We start from the raw sequence: 12,642 nt of genomic DNA, 5'->3' as shown, positions 1-12,642 counted from the left end.
CTCCTGGGGTGTGGTGGTCCTGGACTCTGCCTGGCTTCTTAATTGACTCTTTGGCACTTCCTAGTCATTTCACTCCAGGAAAGCACCACTCTTCCCGTTTAAGGATCTCAGTCTGTGAAGACATTGGTAGCAATCTCATCTTTGTTCCCTGGCATCATTTTCAAAAGATAAAATATAATGGGCCTCAGGCACTAGTAACTTGTTAATAATCATAATGGTTATTTCTGTTTACATTTTCATAAAGCTGAACACTGCAGACTAAGATTATCAGAATAAAAAAACCAAAATTTAAAATACTTTCAGGTTTTGACACTATAGCTACCTGGAACCTAATTGTTGAAAGAAAGATAAAAATGTAGCAATATTTTAGTAAGAAAAATACGCTATTGATGTTTTTATCTGTGACACACCGTCTGCACCTGAGCCTACCACTGCCTCAACTGCTGACTAGGAATCTGCAGCCACTGTCACCTCACTGCTGAGGCCACTGCCCCAGGGGAGCCTTCCTGTCCCACACTGCTACCCAAGCCACCTCCACATAAGGAGGGATTTTTTTTTTTACTAAGTCTCCCTCTTTTTATTTTACCAATGAAGTCTCAAGAGTCAGACACTAGGGTGACAATCTGCTAGCTCAGAGAGGCAGAAAAAGAAGCTGGCTAACTTTTCTCCTCTGGCATGTTTCAGAAAGAGGGCTTTCTTCAACACCATTTGAAACAAATTCCTCCAACTGGATGTCTCTTTCTTCTACTCCCCCCCCCCCTCGCCCATCAACTTCCTTTTACTCTCTATGGTTCCTTCCAGTCAACTGGTTGCTTGCTCTGCCTCTGGACCTACATTTGATTTTATTTAAATAATGCAATCTTGGGGTTCACAGTGTGATCAAATATCCAGCAACATTCAATCCCAATTTTGTGAGCTCCAACTATCTCATCAAAGGCCTTATCAAGTGAAGTGGATGCCATTAATGAAATTGTCAAGTTAGAAGGTTAGGCAGCTCATAGGTGCCTCACAAAACACTGCACGAAAGAATGAGGAATGTAAAGCCAACGAGGAACATTGCTTTTCTGAAGAAATGACCCATTGTTCCTGTCTTACATCTTCAATAAATTGTGTAGGTGTGTGTTGGGGAAGGGGTGGTATGGTGGTTTGAATAAGAAAAGCTTCCATAGGCGTACATTAGGAAGTGTGGCTTTGTTGGAGTAGGTGTGTTCCTTATTGGAGGACGTATTTCACTGGGGGAGGGCTTTGAGGTTTTATGTTTCTTTCTTTCTCTTCCTGCTGCCTGCAGATTTGGATACAGAACTCTTATCTACTTCTCTAGCACCATGTCTGCTTGCATGCCACCATGCTTCCTGCCAATGATGACAATAGACTAAACCACTGAACTATAAGACAGCCCCAATTAAATGCTTTCCTTTATAAGAGTTGCTGTGGTCGTGGTGTCTCTTCACAGCAGTTGAAGCCCTAAGACAAGAGGCATTGAAAATTATTTTTCTCTTTTGCCAGATGGTTGAAAAAGAAAATGCAACTCAAAGAATACTTCAAGTTCGTGATCCAAAGACTGATGGTGTTTGACCCAATTTACTCAGTCACCATGTGTGGATGATAAACTGCTACTGTGGTGTCAGAGACATGATCTCAGCATGTAAGGATGTAGACATTTTTCAGAACAGGTCCCTGCTGTGGAACAATAGATTTTTTTTATCCTGTCAATTGTATTATTTTTTTTAAAAAATGCTGATTGGCCAGTAGTCAGATAAGAAGTATAGGTAGGGTGACAGCAACCAGGTAGGAAGTAGAGGTGGGACAACAAGAATTCTAGGAAGCGGGAAGTTTGAGTTGCAGTTGTGATCCAGACACAGAGAAAACAAGATGTGACTGCCTCGTTGAAAAAGATGGATACAAAGCCACATGGATAATACAGACAAGAATAATGGGTTAATATAAGTGGTAAGAATTAGTTAATTCTTAGTTAGTAAGAAGATCCTGAGATACTAGGCCAATCAGTTTATAATTGATGTAGACTTCTGTGTCATTTCTTTGGGGCTTAATGGCTGCAGGATCAGGTGGGACAGAAACCTCGGTCAACAGGTCCCCAAGTACACTGTCTTAAAGTTTATACACTCATGTCAAGAGATGTAAGACTTTCTATTACCAAAAACCTACATAAACTCTTAAGGCTTGATGTATTAAAGTTTTTATTTGTCAGCGCTGTTAGGCCTTCTTATCATAATTGCTGTGTTGTTAGTCAAGAAAAAGACACAGTGAAGGGTGTTCTTCATATACCAGAAACCAGAAAACACAGAAGGCACATTCTTCCTTTGAGAAGTTTAACTGCTGTGATGGGCTTTACAGCTTTGACTTTCTGGATAAGAAGCTCTTGATAGCATTGATGTATTCCTCTGACAGCATCATTGCTTTGAGGGTACTGCACTCTTCAGCGTTAACTGCGTGGAGCTTTTCTTTCTCATTTTTTCTGATCAACTGTTTGGAAATTCTCAGGGACTGATGAAACAAAACCAACAATAAGTTATTCCAACAGGAACAGGATCAATAAATTCTTGCCATCCACTGTAATTAACTGATCCTTTTAGATTTTGCTAAGGCATATATATATATACATATATATATATATACATACACACACACACACACACACACACACACACACACTAGGGTTTATCTTTAAGGTACACAGAGATGACTCTAAACAGCCCTAGATAGATACAAATCTTCTGGTTCCAGGATCACACACTCAACATCAAGGATGTAAGAACAATCAGCTATGAGCTACTCCCCATATGTACTACCCATACAAACTGATATTCTATAAAGTGGGGTCTCCTAAATATATTCAACCTCCTCACCTTTCACCTGAATCCCAAAGTAAAAAAGCTGGGTGTCTACTGGCATCCTCATGGAGTTATCACCATAAAGGGTTATAATTTGACCTTGTAGCATGGAAATGAAATGTCTATCTGGTAAGTTCTCTTTTAAAATAAAATCACTATTCCCAACATCATAGTAACTTTTAACAAAATCCAGAGGTGCTTCAAGTCAAATGAAGACATGTCTTGTCTTCTTAGGCTGCGTCCTCCTAAGGTACATTTTCTCTTGGGAAATGATTTCCACATCCCCACAAGTAAAGGTCAAATACTAACGTTTGGTGGGAGCTTCGCATATGCTTTCAGCCTGGTCCAGATCTCTTTCTCAAAAGTGCTGTCAGGAAAAACTTCAGTGACGAGGCCTTGAGCACAGGCCTCTCTTGCTGTGAGCTTCTTCCCAAAGAGAAGCATCTCAGCTGCCTGCAATGCAAAGCAAGATGCAACCTCAGTTTAATAAAAACAGGCTTCAGCTGACTTCAGAAGAGCCAGCCACTGGGAGATGCAGATGTACTCATGGCTCTTAAGGTTGCTTGTCTTTCACAGGAACAGGCAAGCCAAAGACCACACTGGACAAAGGTTTTCAAACAGCTGAGATGATAACTGTTTATCTCTCTCTAAAAGTTAGAACAGCAGGTGTTTCTATGAAGATCTGCATTGGAGAGGCAAGATGGGAAGCCCAGGACTTAAACCTATAGTTGGTGTAGGAGGTCCTTCTGTGTATGTGTAGTTTTTATTGGTTATTGGCTAACAAAACTGTCTTGGGCCTGCACAGAGAATAGAGGTGGGGGGGGGGAGAACTAAACTGAATGCTGTGAGAAAGAAGGGCACAGTCAGAAGGAGAAGTCACCAGAAACAGACACGCTGAAACTTTGCTGGTAGGCCATAACCTTGTGGTGATGCACAGATTAATGGAGATGGGTTAATAAACATGTGCTGAAACTTTGCTGGTAGGCCATAACCTTGTGGTGATGCACAGATTAATGGAGATGGGTTAATAAACATGTAAGAGTTAGATAATAAGAAGCTAGAGCTAATGGACCAAGCAGTGATTTAGATAATATAGTATCTGTGTGATTATTTCAGGAGTCTGAGAAGCAGGAATAAACAAACAGCCCTCCTTGCAACACCTGGTAGCTATTAAGCTCTGTAAATGATAACAAAACGGAGCAGGAGCAGGGTAGAACAACAGCATCCATAGATCCACCTTTGAGGTATCCAAAATTCATTCCCTTCCTTGAAGTTGACTCTGAATGTCATCTTTCCCTGTACAGATACTCAGATTACTTTCATGTGAATGAAGGGACATGGGGATAGCTTACATTGAACGTCTATAAAAACCAAAGCCAATGAGCAATTGTTCTTTCTATAGTTGCATCTTCTATTCAAGAAACCTAAACAAGTTCAAATGTCTAACTTTTAAGAGCTGCTTCTCCTCAATTATTCAAACATCAACAGATTAATAACTCAGGCTCTGTGACGACAGCACGGTGAAGTTAAAGTTTGTATGCACCTGTACTATCTATGTATGCATGTGGGGGCATCCACAGCAAAAAGTCTAATAGTCACCAAATCGGCTCCCTTACCATACTGAGATGGTGACCAATGTCTGATAAGCCCTTCCCTCTGTCCTTCCTCTCCAGTCCTATCTTCATATCCTTGAAGTTACTCCACAGAGGACAAGTGGATTTGCACAAACACAGAGCTAGCTAGACCTGAGCAAACAGTCAGTGGGCTACCTTGGGTGTCTCAACACACAGCACAATAACTGTTAAAGGCAACTCTGACTGGGAGTCACAGTGACTATGACTATGGAGCTGCTAAAAGCTTGTGATTTCTAGAATTCAAATGGCTCCAAAGAGAAGATGTCACCATGTCATCTCAGAGGTTGTTGCTCATTCACACAGTTAGGTGGCCCTCAGCTGAGGGGCCATATCTATAAGGCTTCCTAGTCCCAGGCCTACAAGGACTGTCACATAGCTGTGGAGGACAAGGTCTTTTGCTGCCACCAGAGCTCCAGCTCTAGGTCACCAGCTGTCAGACACGGTCCCTGCATCATGAACTGCAGAGCAAATATCCTGACCCTCCCCTTACATCGGGTCTCCCCTTAGCCTGGGTTTTCCATATTGCAGAGGAAATAGTCATCCTGCAAACTTTGCCCCAGGGAAAGAAGACAGAGTACAGGATTGCCCTGGCAACAAAGACAACACACTGCATTTTAAGTTTTTTCTAAGTTACCTTTGCTGAGCCCATTATCTTCGGAAATGTGTAAGAGGAGCATGCTTCTGAGCACTGACCAAGGGAGGTAAACGGAGTATGAAATGTTGCCTGGTTGGGATTGAGGAAGAACAGAAAAGCATTAAGGTATATAGAGGTAAGTCTATAATTCAACTCTGACAAAGTTATGCAATTACTATTTAATTTTAAATTCACAGTCTGGCCTAGAACTTAACCATCTCATACTTCTCAGCCTCTTGAGTGCAGGGATTACAGGAATGTACGACTGTGTCTAGCTCAGTATTCCTAATTGGTGAGGACATTGAAATTAAGCTTATCTGTTATACTGTGAATACACAATTCACTTCTAGTGTGTTATCAATGGGGTTTTACAAATATGTAAATTATGTTGCCACCATCAATTTCAGCTGAGAAAATATTTAGTACACCAAAAGTCCCCTTCTGGACCCCTGTGGGCAAGCACTTCCTTCTATCATTCCCATGCATCACTATCTGCTCTCTGTCCCTGCTGTTCCCCTCACCCCGTTTTTTTTTTTTTTTTAAGAAGGTCACATGCATGGAATCCTATATATAATAGACCTTTGTTTCTTGCTCCTGTCCCTTGGCATAAGGTTTGGGAGTCACTCATGCACTGCACATTGGTGGCCTCTCTCTCATCATTGCTGCTCTTACCATGTGTACATGGCATCACTTGTTGATCTGTATCCAGTTAATGCTTTTACTAATGTTTCCAGTTTTATATTAACTAGTTTTATGTTAATAGTAATAGTTTCATATTAACTTGATCCAAGCTAGAGTTTCCTGAGGAGACAGAACTGCACTTGAGAAAAAGCTCTCGTAAGGTTGGCCTGTAGGCAAGTCTGTAGAGTAATGCCTTGATTGATGATTGATATGGGAGGGGTAATCCCACAGAGAGTGGTGCCACCTCTTGGCTAATGGTCCTGGGTGGTATAAGAAAGCAGGCCGAGCAAGCCATGAAGAACAGGCTAGAAAGCAGCACTCTTCCACGGCTTCTGCATCAACTCCCACTGCCTGGTTCTTGCCCTGTTGGAGTTCCTGTCTTGACTTCCTTCAGTGATGGACTGTGATGTGGAACTATAAACCAAATAAACCCTTTCCTTCCCAACTTGCTTTGGCATGGGGTTTCATCACAGTAATAGACAATCTTAAGGCAGCATAATAAGTAGCAAGTACCTTCACTACCTAAACTCTCTTGCCCAGACCCCAGAGAAGCAGGCTATTTTTAATGCTCTCTTTCATGGTTTAAGGAGCCATTATATTTCATTTCTTGCATGCTATTTATTTCTCCTCACTGCCAATTTTTATACGAGTTTTTTGATCAATTGCTTTATAGATTTACTTTAAAAATATTTTGGAGTGAGCAGCTTTTGTTGGATGAGTTGAAATATTGTTTTCTCAATCTTCCATTTATCCCGATTTCACCCTAGAGATCTTCTGGCTGGCTTCAGATTCTAGAGTTACTTTCAGCATTGGTGGTTTAGATGCTAAGTATGCTCATCCATGTTTTTCTTAAGTATAGAGCTCATGATAATCTTTCTGCCTCAGCTTTCCAAGTGCTTGTAAGTACAAGCCAACACCCCCATCTATTTATGTATTTTGTGAAGAATAATAAATTTATGAAAGAAAATCACTGAAATAAGTATACAAATACTTAATTTCTAGTAGCATGACAGTAGTTATTTTAGTAAGTATTTGTGAGTATATAGATATAGGTAGCATGTGAATAAAACCATACAATACTCTCATTAATGTCACTTTTCTTTTACCCAGAAACCTTAGTAAGAAAACACACTTCAGGAACATAATCAGACAACGTAGCTTTAAGAATATAATCAGAAAAGCAGTCACAGCTAACTTAACATAAATAGGTACATAGGAACTTGGCAACAAGCAGTTCCTATTTCCAAAGATGGAATGGTGGATGCAGTTAAGGACTGAGGCTCTAGCGTTGAACTGATTTAAGGCTTTGGGGCAGTCCCATACCCTCTCTGTAATAGTATTCTCTATCTGTAGCTAAGTATGATCTTAAAAGGCTGCTGTGTGTATTGTATAAAATGTGTATGTGTATTATGTGTATTAACAGAGTACCTAAGCACTATGAACACGCAAACATCTATTTGAACAAATTTAAAACTCACATGGAAACAGTGAACTTGCTGATAGTGAAGCTACTAGCATATTTAGTTAAGACCAGTATCCATCACAGACAACAGTATAGCTATGGGTATTTTAATAGGGTTGACTGTGAGCCTCTTGTTCAATACAATATTTGTTTGTGAAGTCAATAAAAACCCAGGGAATCTCTTCACTGGTTAGCCAGGAAACTTTGGCCCCTCCCAAGGAGAAGGAAGCAGAAGACCTGGGGGCTGCTGAACTATAATTCTGGGGTAATCACTAAGATAACTGTCACCACATCTGTGTTTACAACAACAAAACTTAGACACATCCTAAGGTTTCAGAAGCCAGGCACTGGTGAGATTTGCTAAGCTACAAAAACCAAATGCTTGTACTGGTTTATATCTGAGTGATGGAATGAGTGATTTTTCCCTAATTAACAAATTTTGGGATGCATATTTAAGGTAGGTACACACACACACAGAGTAAAACTGCTGCTTTAGTGAACCCAATAAACACATATATTCATATCCAAAGTTCTTGTATAAATTCCACTATGATTGACTACAATTCTCACACTGCAAATTAGAGGCTCAGCATCATGTATCTGTGACTATGTATCCTTTGAACTATATGTCCCTAATCCTCCCACCCCCATCCATCATCCTATAGATTAGTAGATGTGTGAGTCCCCTCTGTGTGCTGTGATTACAATTAATGAATAAAGAAACTGCCTTGGCCTGTTGATAGGGCTAAATTTAGGTAGGTAGGGAAAACTAAACAGAATGCTGGGAGGAAGATGGCGAAGCCAGAGAGATTATAGGACCACTGCCAGAGTCAGCCATGCTGAAACTTTACCTGTAAGCCACAACCTCGTGGTGATGTACAGATTAATGGAAATGGGTTAAATTAAAATATAAGAGGTAGTCAATAAGAAACTAGAGCTAATGGGCTAAGCAGTGTTTTAAATAATATAGTTTCGGTGTGATTCCTTCAAATATAAGCTAGCCTGGCGGCCGGGAAGAACAAGTGGCTCACTTTCCTATAACAATTTGTTTTTCTTAAATGGTCCTGGGGATCCACAACACAGCCTTTCCCTTTTTAGTTTACTGATCAACGTGTCCATTTCCTGTGTGTGTGTGTGTGTGTGTGTGTGTGTGTGTGAGAGAGAGAGAGAGAGAGAGAGACAGAGAGAGAGAGACAGAGACAGAGACAGAGAGAGAGAGAGATTCGATTTTTCAAGACAAGGTTTTGCTCTAGTTTTAACAGCCTGTCCTGGATCTTTATTTTTTTCCTTTTTTTTTTTTTTTTTTTTTTTTTTTTTTTTTTTTTTTTTTTTTTTTTTTTTTAGTTCCTATACTTATGGAAATTTTAAGTTTGGCCATAACAGAAAAATACTATGGTTAAAAAAATAAAGCAAAAATAAAAGTTGGGCATGGCAGCATCTACCTTTAATTCCTGGGAGGAGAGGCAAGAGTATTTCTGTGAGTTCAAGGCCAGCCTGGTCTACTTACATTGTGAGTTCTAGGAAAGCTAGTGTGACACAATGAGACTCCTTCTCTCTCTCTCTCTCTCTCTCTCTCTCTCTCTCTCTCTCTCTCACACACACACACACACACACACACACACACACACACAAGGCTCAACTATATTTGACGTCTCGGAATTTCTTAGGCTTCAGTTTCTTTTTCTAAAAAGGAAGGAGAGCAGTGAATGACCAAAGTCCCTTCTTAATCTAGAATCCTAAATACTAGGCTTCCTGAACTAGGAAAAGAGGATCAAGCAATCCTGCAAGCTGTCAGTCATCGCCTGACCATTTTTCAGTAATATGAAAACTGAAGATTGAACAGCTATGTAGTCTGATTAAAATACAGAACCATTAGAGTTGGGGCAATGTTTGCAATGGCAGTGTTTAGAAAAAATAATTAACAATGATATAAGAATACAAATTGTCAAGTTAGATTGAGTCTTTAAGATCTAAATGACTATATTCTACCATTGTCTTATTTTGGTTTCTGTTGCTGTAATAAAACACTGACGAAAAGCTACTTGGGGAGGAAAGGGTTTATTTGGATTATAGGTTACAGTTCATGATTGAGGGAAGTCAAGGCAAGAACTAAAGGATCAGAGGCAGGAGCCATGGAGAAACAGTGCTTATTGGCTGACTCCCCACAGCTTGCTCAACCTGCTTTTTACCACAACCCAAGATTACCTGCACAGTGGTGGTACTGCCCCCAGTGGGCAGGGCCCTTCCACATCAATCATTAACCAAGTAAATGTACCACAAACATGACTATGGCCAATCTGTTAGAGAAACATTTTCCAGGTTAGTTTCCCTGTTTACAAGTAACTATTTTGTGTCAAGTTGACAAAAAACTAACCAGCACAACCATTAACCCCTTGTAATATACTGAGGGACAGTCACAATAAAGAACAGAGGTACTCACGGATTGACCTGTGCTTGCACAAGTAGACTTACCCTGTCTGATGCATAGACAGCATCAAACAGTCCCAGAAGGGCTACAGGGATTCCTATAGCTGGGCCGTTTACTACTGCAACCAGAGGCTTGGGAAAGTCTATAAAAGTGCTTACAAATTCCCTAAAGAAATGGAAATAAAAAATCATTAATTATCCCAAAGTGGCAACACTAACTATAGAAAGGAATGTATAAATGTGATATGATATCACTCTATAGGGCCACCTCTGCTGATTGGCCCAGGATTCCTGTAAACCTAATGACTTCTACAGGCTAAGGCTAGTTCACATCTTGGGCACTACATTCAGGACTGTGAGCTAGCTGTGACCTGAGACATCATGGTGGGTGACTACATGCATTACTGCATATCACAGGGGGACTGAGAGACTTGGCAGAACTGGGATAGGAAGGTGAAGCCCCAAACCTCCTTCAACAGCTTTCAAGACTCCTTCCAGTCACAGCCAGCATCTGCAGACACTGTCTATTTACCCTGCTGCATGGGAACTCAGACTCCCTCTGCCTCTTCCTCACCGTACACTTTCCACTCAACCTCATGAGACTACAGGATGCAGAGGGGGAATTTTTGGGGAATCGTGATTAAGTGCATCAACATGGACAAGTGGTCATTTTACTGATGTGAGGGGCTTGTGGAGATGACTCATGGGTTAAAGCATTTGCCACCTAAGTGTGAAGATTGGAGTAGAATTTGAATTCTCGGAATCTCCATAAAATCTGGGTGGGCGTGGAGGCATACCTGCTAGTTGTAAGTAAACTTGACACAAGCTAGAGGCGTTTGGGAAAAGAGCCTCTCAGTTGAGAAAGTGCTTGTATGGTTTTGGGCTATAGGGAAGTCTGTGGTGCATTTTTTCAATTAGTGGTTGATGTAGGGGGCCCAGACCATTGCGGGTGATTCCACCCCTGGGCTGGAAGTCATGGAAGTTATAAAAAAGCAGGCTGATCAAGGCAGGAGGGAGCAAGTCATGGAGCAGTACTCCTCCATGGTCTTTAGATTGATTCTTGCCTTCAGATTCTTGTTTCTTTAATGACGGATCATCAGGTGCAAATACAAAAGGAATTTCCTCTCCAAGTGTTTTTGGTCCTAGTATTTTATCAGAGCAACAGAAACCGGAACTATGACCAAAAGCAATGCAGAAAATGTCTGACATCAACGCCAGACTCCACATGCACATGTATGCACCATACCCACACATATGCTCACTACAAAGACACATGAAGTTGGGGAGCAAAGAAGTAACCCTCTAGGATCAAACAAATGTGACTCTTACCTCAGAGACTCAGGACCCTTCTTAGCTACCTCCTCCATTCCACCAGGGACTCTTGTTAAGTTAGTTATGTCATTCCCACTGCAGTAATAGTCACCAGCTCCTGCGAACAGTCAATCAACAGAGCCACGATTCCTTCATGTTCCAACTCATTCAAGAGCTATGTGCATCTGCTGTGTGCAGGGCTCAGCTAGTCAATAGCAGAACACGAGTGAACTTCATTTACACACTAGGGACTAGCAAGACATAGGTTTTAAAGAACCTAAGTAAATGCAGATGGTGTGACTAGAACATGACAGATGGCCACGTAGCATGACTATGGAGCAGGCTCAGTCTATTGTGATGTTTAGGGTGGAGCTCACACAAGAAGGGGCAGCTAAACTGAGAGTTGAACAACAGGCAAAGCTAGCAGAGATGGAACAGTGCACATGAGATTCTGTGTCTCTGGTCTCCAGGGGCTATACAACAGCCCGAAAGAAGAGCCCCCAGAGCTGAATCAGAGAAAGAACAGGGTGCAGGAAAAGGGGCTGCTATAGTCAAGACGAGTGGACAGACTGTGTGGGACTGTCTAAATTACAATAAGAACCATTATCAAGAGTCACTGAAGTTGTATGACTATTTAAGTACCATTTGTCTACAATGAAATGTTTTTTTCTTAATCACTTTTTTTTTTTTTTTTTTGAGACAGGATCTGAAGAAGCCCAGGTTGGCTTCAAACTCTCCATGTAGATGAGTATGACTCTGAGCTGCTGATTTCCTGTCCATACCTTTGATTGCCAGTACTGAAGACCTGTGTTACAATACCATGCTGGGGATCAAACCCAGGGATTCCTACTTGATAGGCAAGCATTCCATTTCAGGCTACTTCCTTAGCACCCTTAAATAGTTTTGATAACTGTAAATATCAGAGTTTTCCCAGACCAAAAGAAGACACGATGGTTCTTATTTATGTGCATAGGATACATTCCAAGATGGTCCAAAAATCCCTGAAACATGGGCATAGTATCAGGCTCTCCAATATGTATTGTGTATTTCCTTTCCAGTTGATCCTCCATACCCTCAGGTTTTTTTACATCTATGGATTCAACCAGCAGAAAATATTTGAGGACCAAAAAAAATCATGTATACTGAATATTCGTCGACTTTTTCCCTTTGACCATTCTTTCCTAAAGTATGTAATGCGTACTGACATAGCATCTTTCTTGTTAGGCATTATGACATCCAAAGTGGATACAAGATACTTGAAACGTATGGCCCTTCTATGGAGATACCTCATGATTCTACACAGGGAACATGAGTGTGAACAGTACTATTTTAATGAGAGTAGTGGAACTAATTCCCAGAGGGTGTTGAGGGTAACTGTACATGCATACCTGTGACAAAGTTCAACATATAATTAGGCAAGATATTTACAGTAGCAAACTTTAATAATAACTATATATTATATAATGAGTGTTTTAAAACATACTGTGAGTTTTCTAGAAATTCCTACTTATTTCTAGACCAAGGATGAACACAGATAACTCAAATTTTTGGAGGCAAAACCCCTGAAAGGAGCATTCAGTTGAAAGGGTCTACTGTACTGATGCCTAAGAATGCACCAGATGCTCTCTCTACCCTGCCAGC

General features: G+C 40.8%; 1 protein-coding gene across 6 annotated transcripts in view; it reads right to left on the bottom strand.

Annotated features, from left to right (window-relative positions):
* Positions 1-2,190: 2,190 nt before the first annotated feature.
* The window catches only part of Eci2 (enoyl-CoA delta isomerase 2), a 75,141-nt gene continuing 64,689 nt past the window's right edge, over positions 2,191-12,642 (bottom strand). The window contains exons 6-10 of one of the 6 annotated variants that reach the window (XM_050142358.1): positions 11,020-11,119; positions 9,736-9,856; positions 5,121-5,210; positions 3,162-3,305; positions 2,191-2,505 (exon numbers count right to left, since the gene is read on the bottom strand). In XM_050142358.1, coding sequence (XP_049998315.1) covers positions 2,350-2,505; positions 3,162-3,305; positions 5,121-5,210; positions 9,736-9,856; positions 11,020-11,119 — 611 coding nt within the window. In that variant the 3' untranslated portion in view covers positions 2,191-2,349. The remainder of the gene's footprint in view (positions 2,506-3,161; positions 3,306-5,120; positions 5,211-9,735; positions 9,857-11,019; positions 11,120-12,642) is intronic. The other 5 variants (XM_050142359.1, XM_050142357.1, XM_050142356.1 and 2 more) reach the window with 5 other exon arrangements.

Source organism: Alexandromys fortis, unplaced genomic scaffold (genome assembly GCF_014885135.2).
Source record: "Alexandromys fortis isolate MF-2015 unplaced genomic scaffold, M_Fortis_MF-2015_v1.1 scaffold_5, whole genome shotgun sequence".
Classification (NCBI taxonomy): Eukaryota; Metazoa; Chordata; class Mammalia; order Rodentia; family Cricetidae; genus Alexandromys; species Alexandromys fortis.
This window is presented reverse-complemented; position numbering and strand designations above follow the sequence as displayed.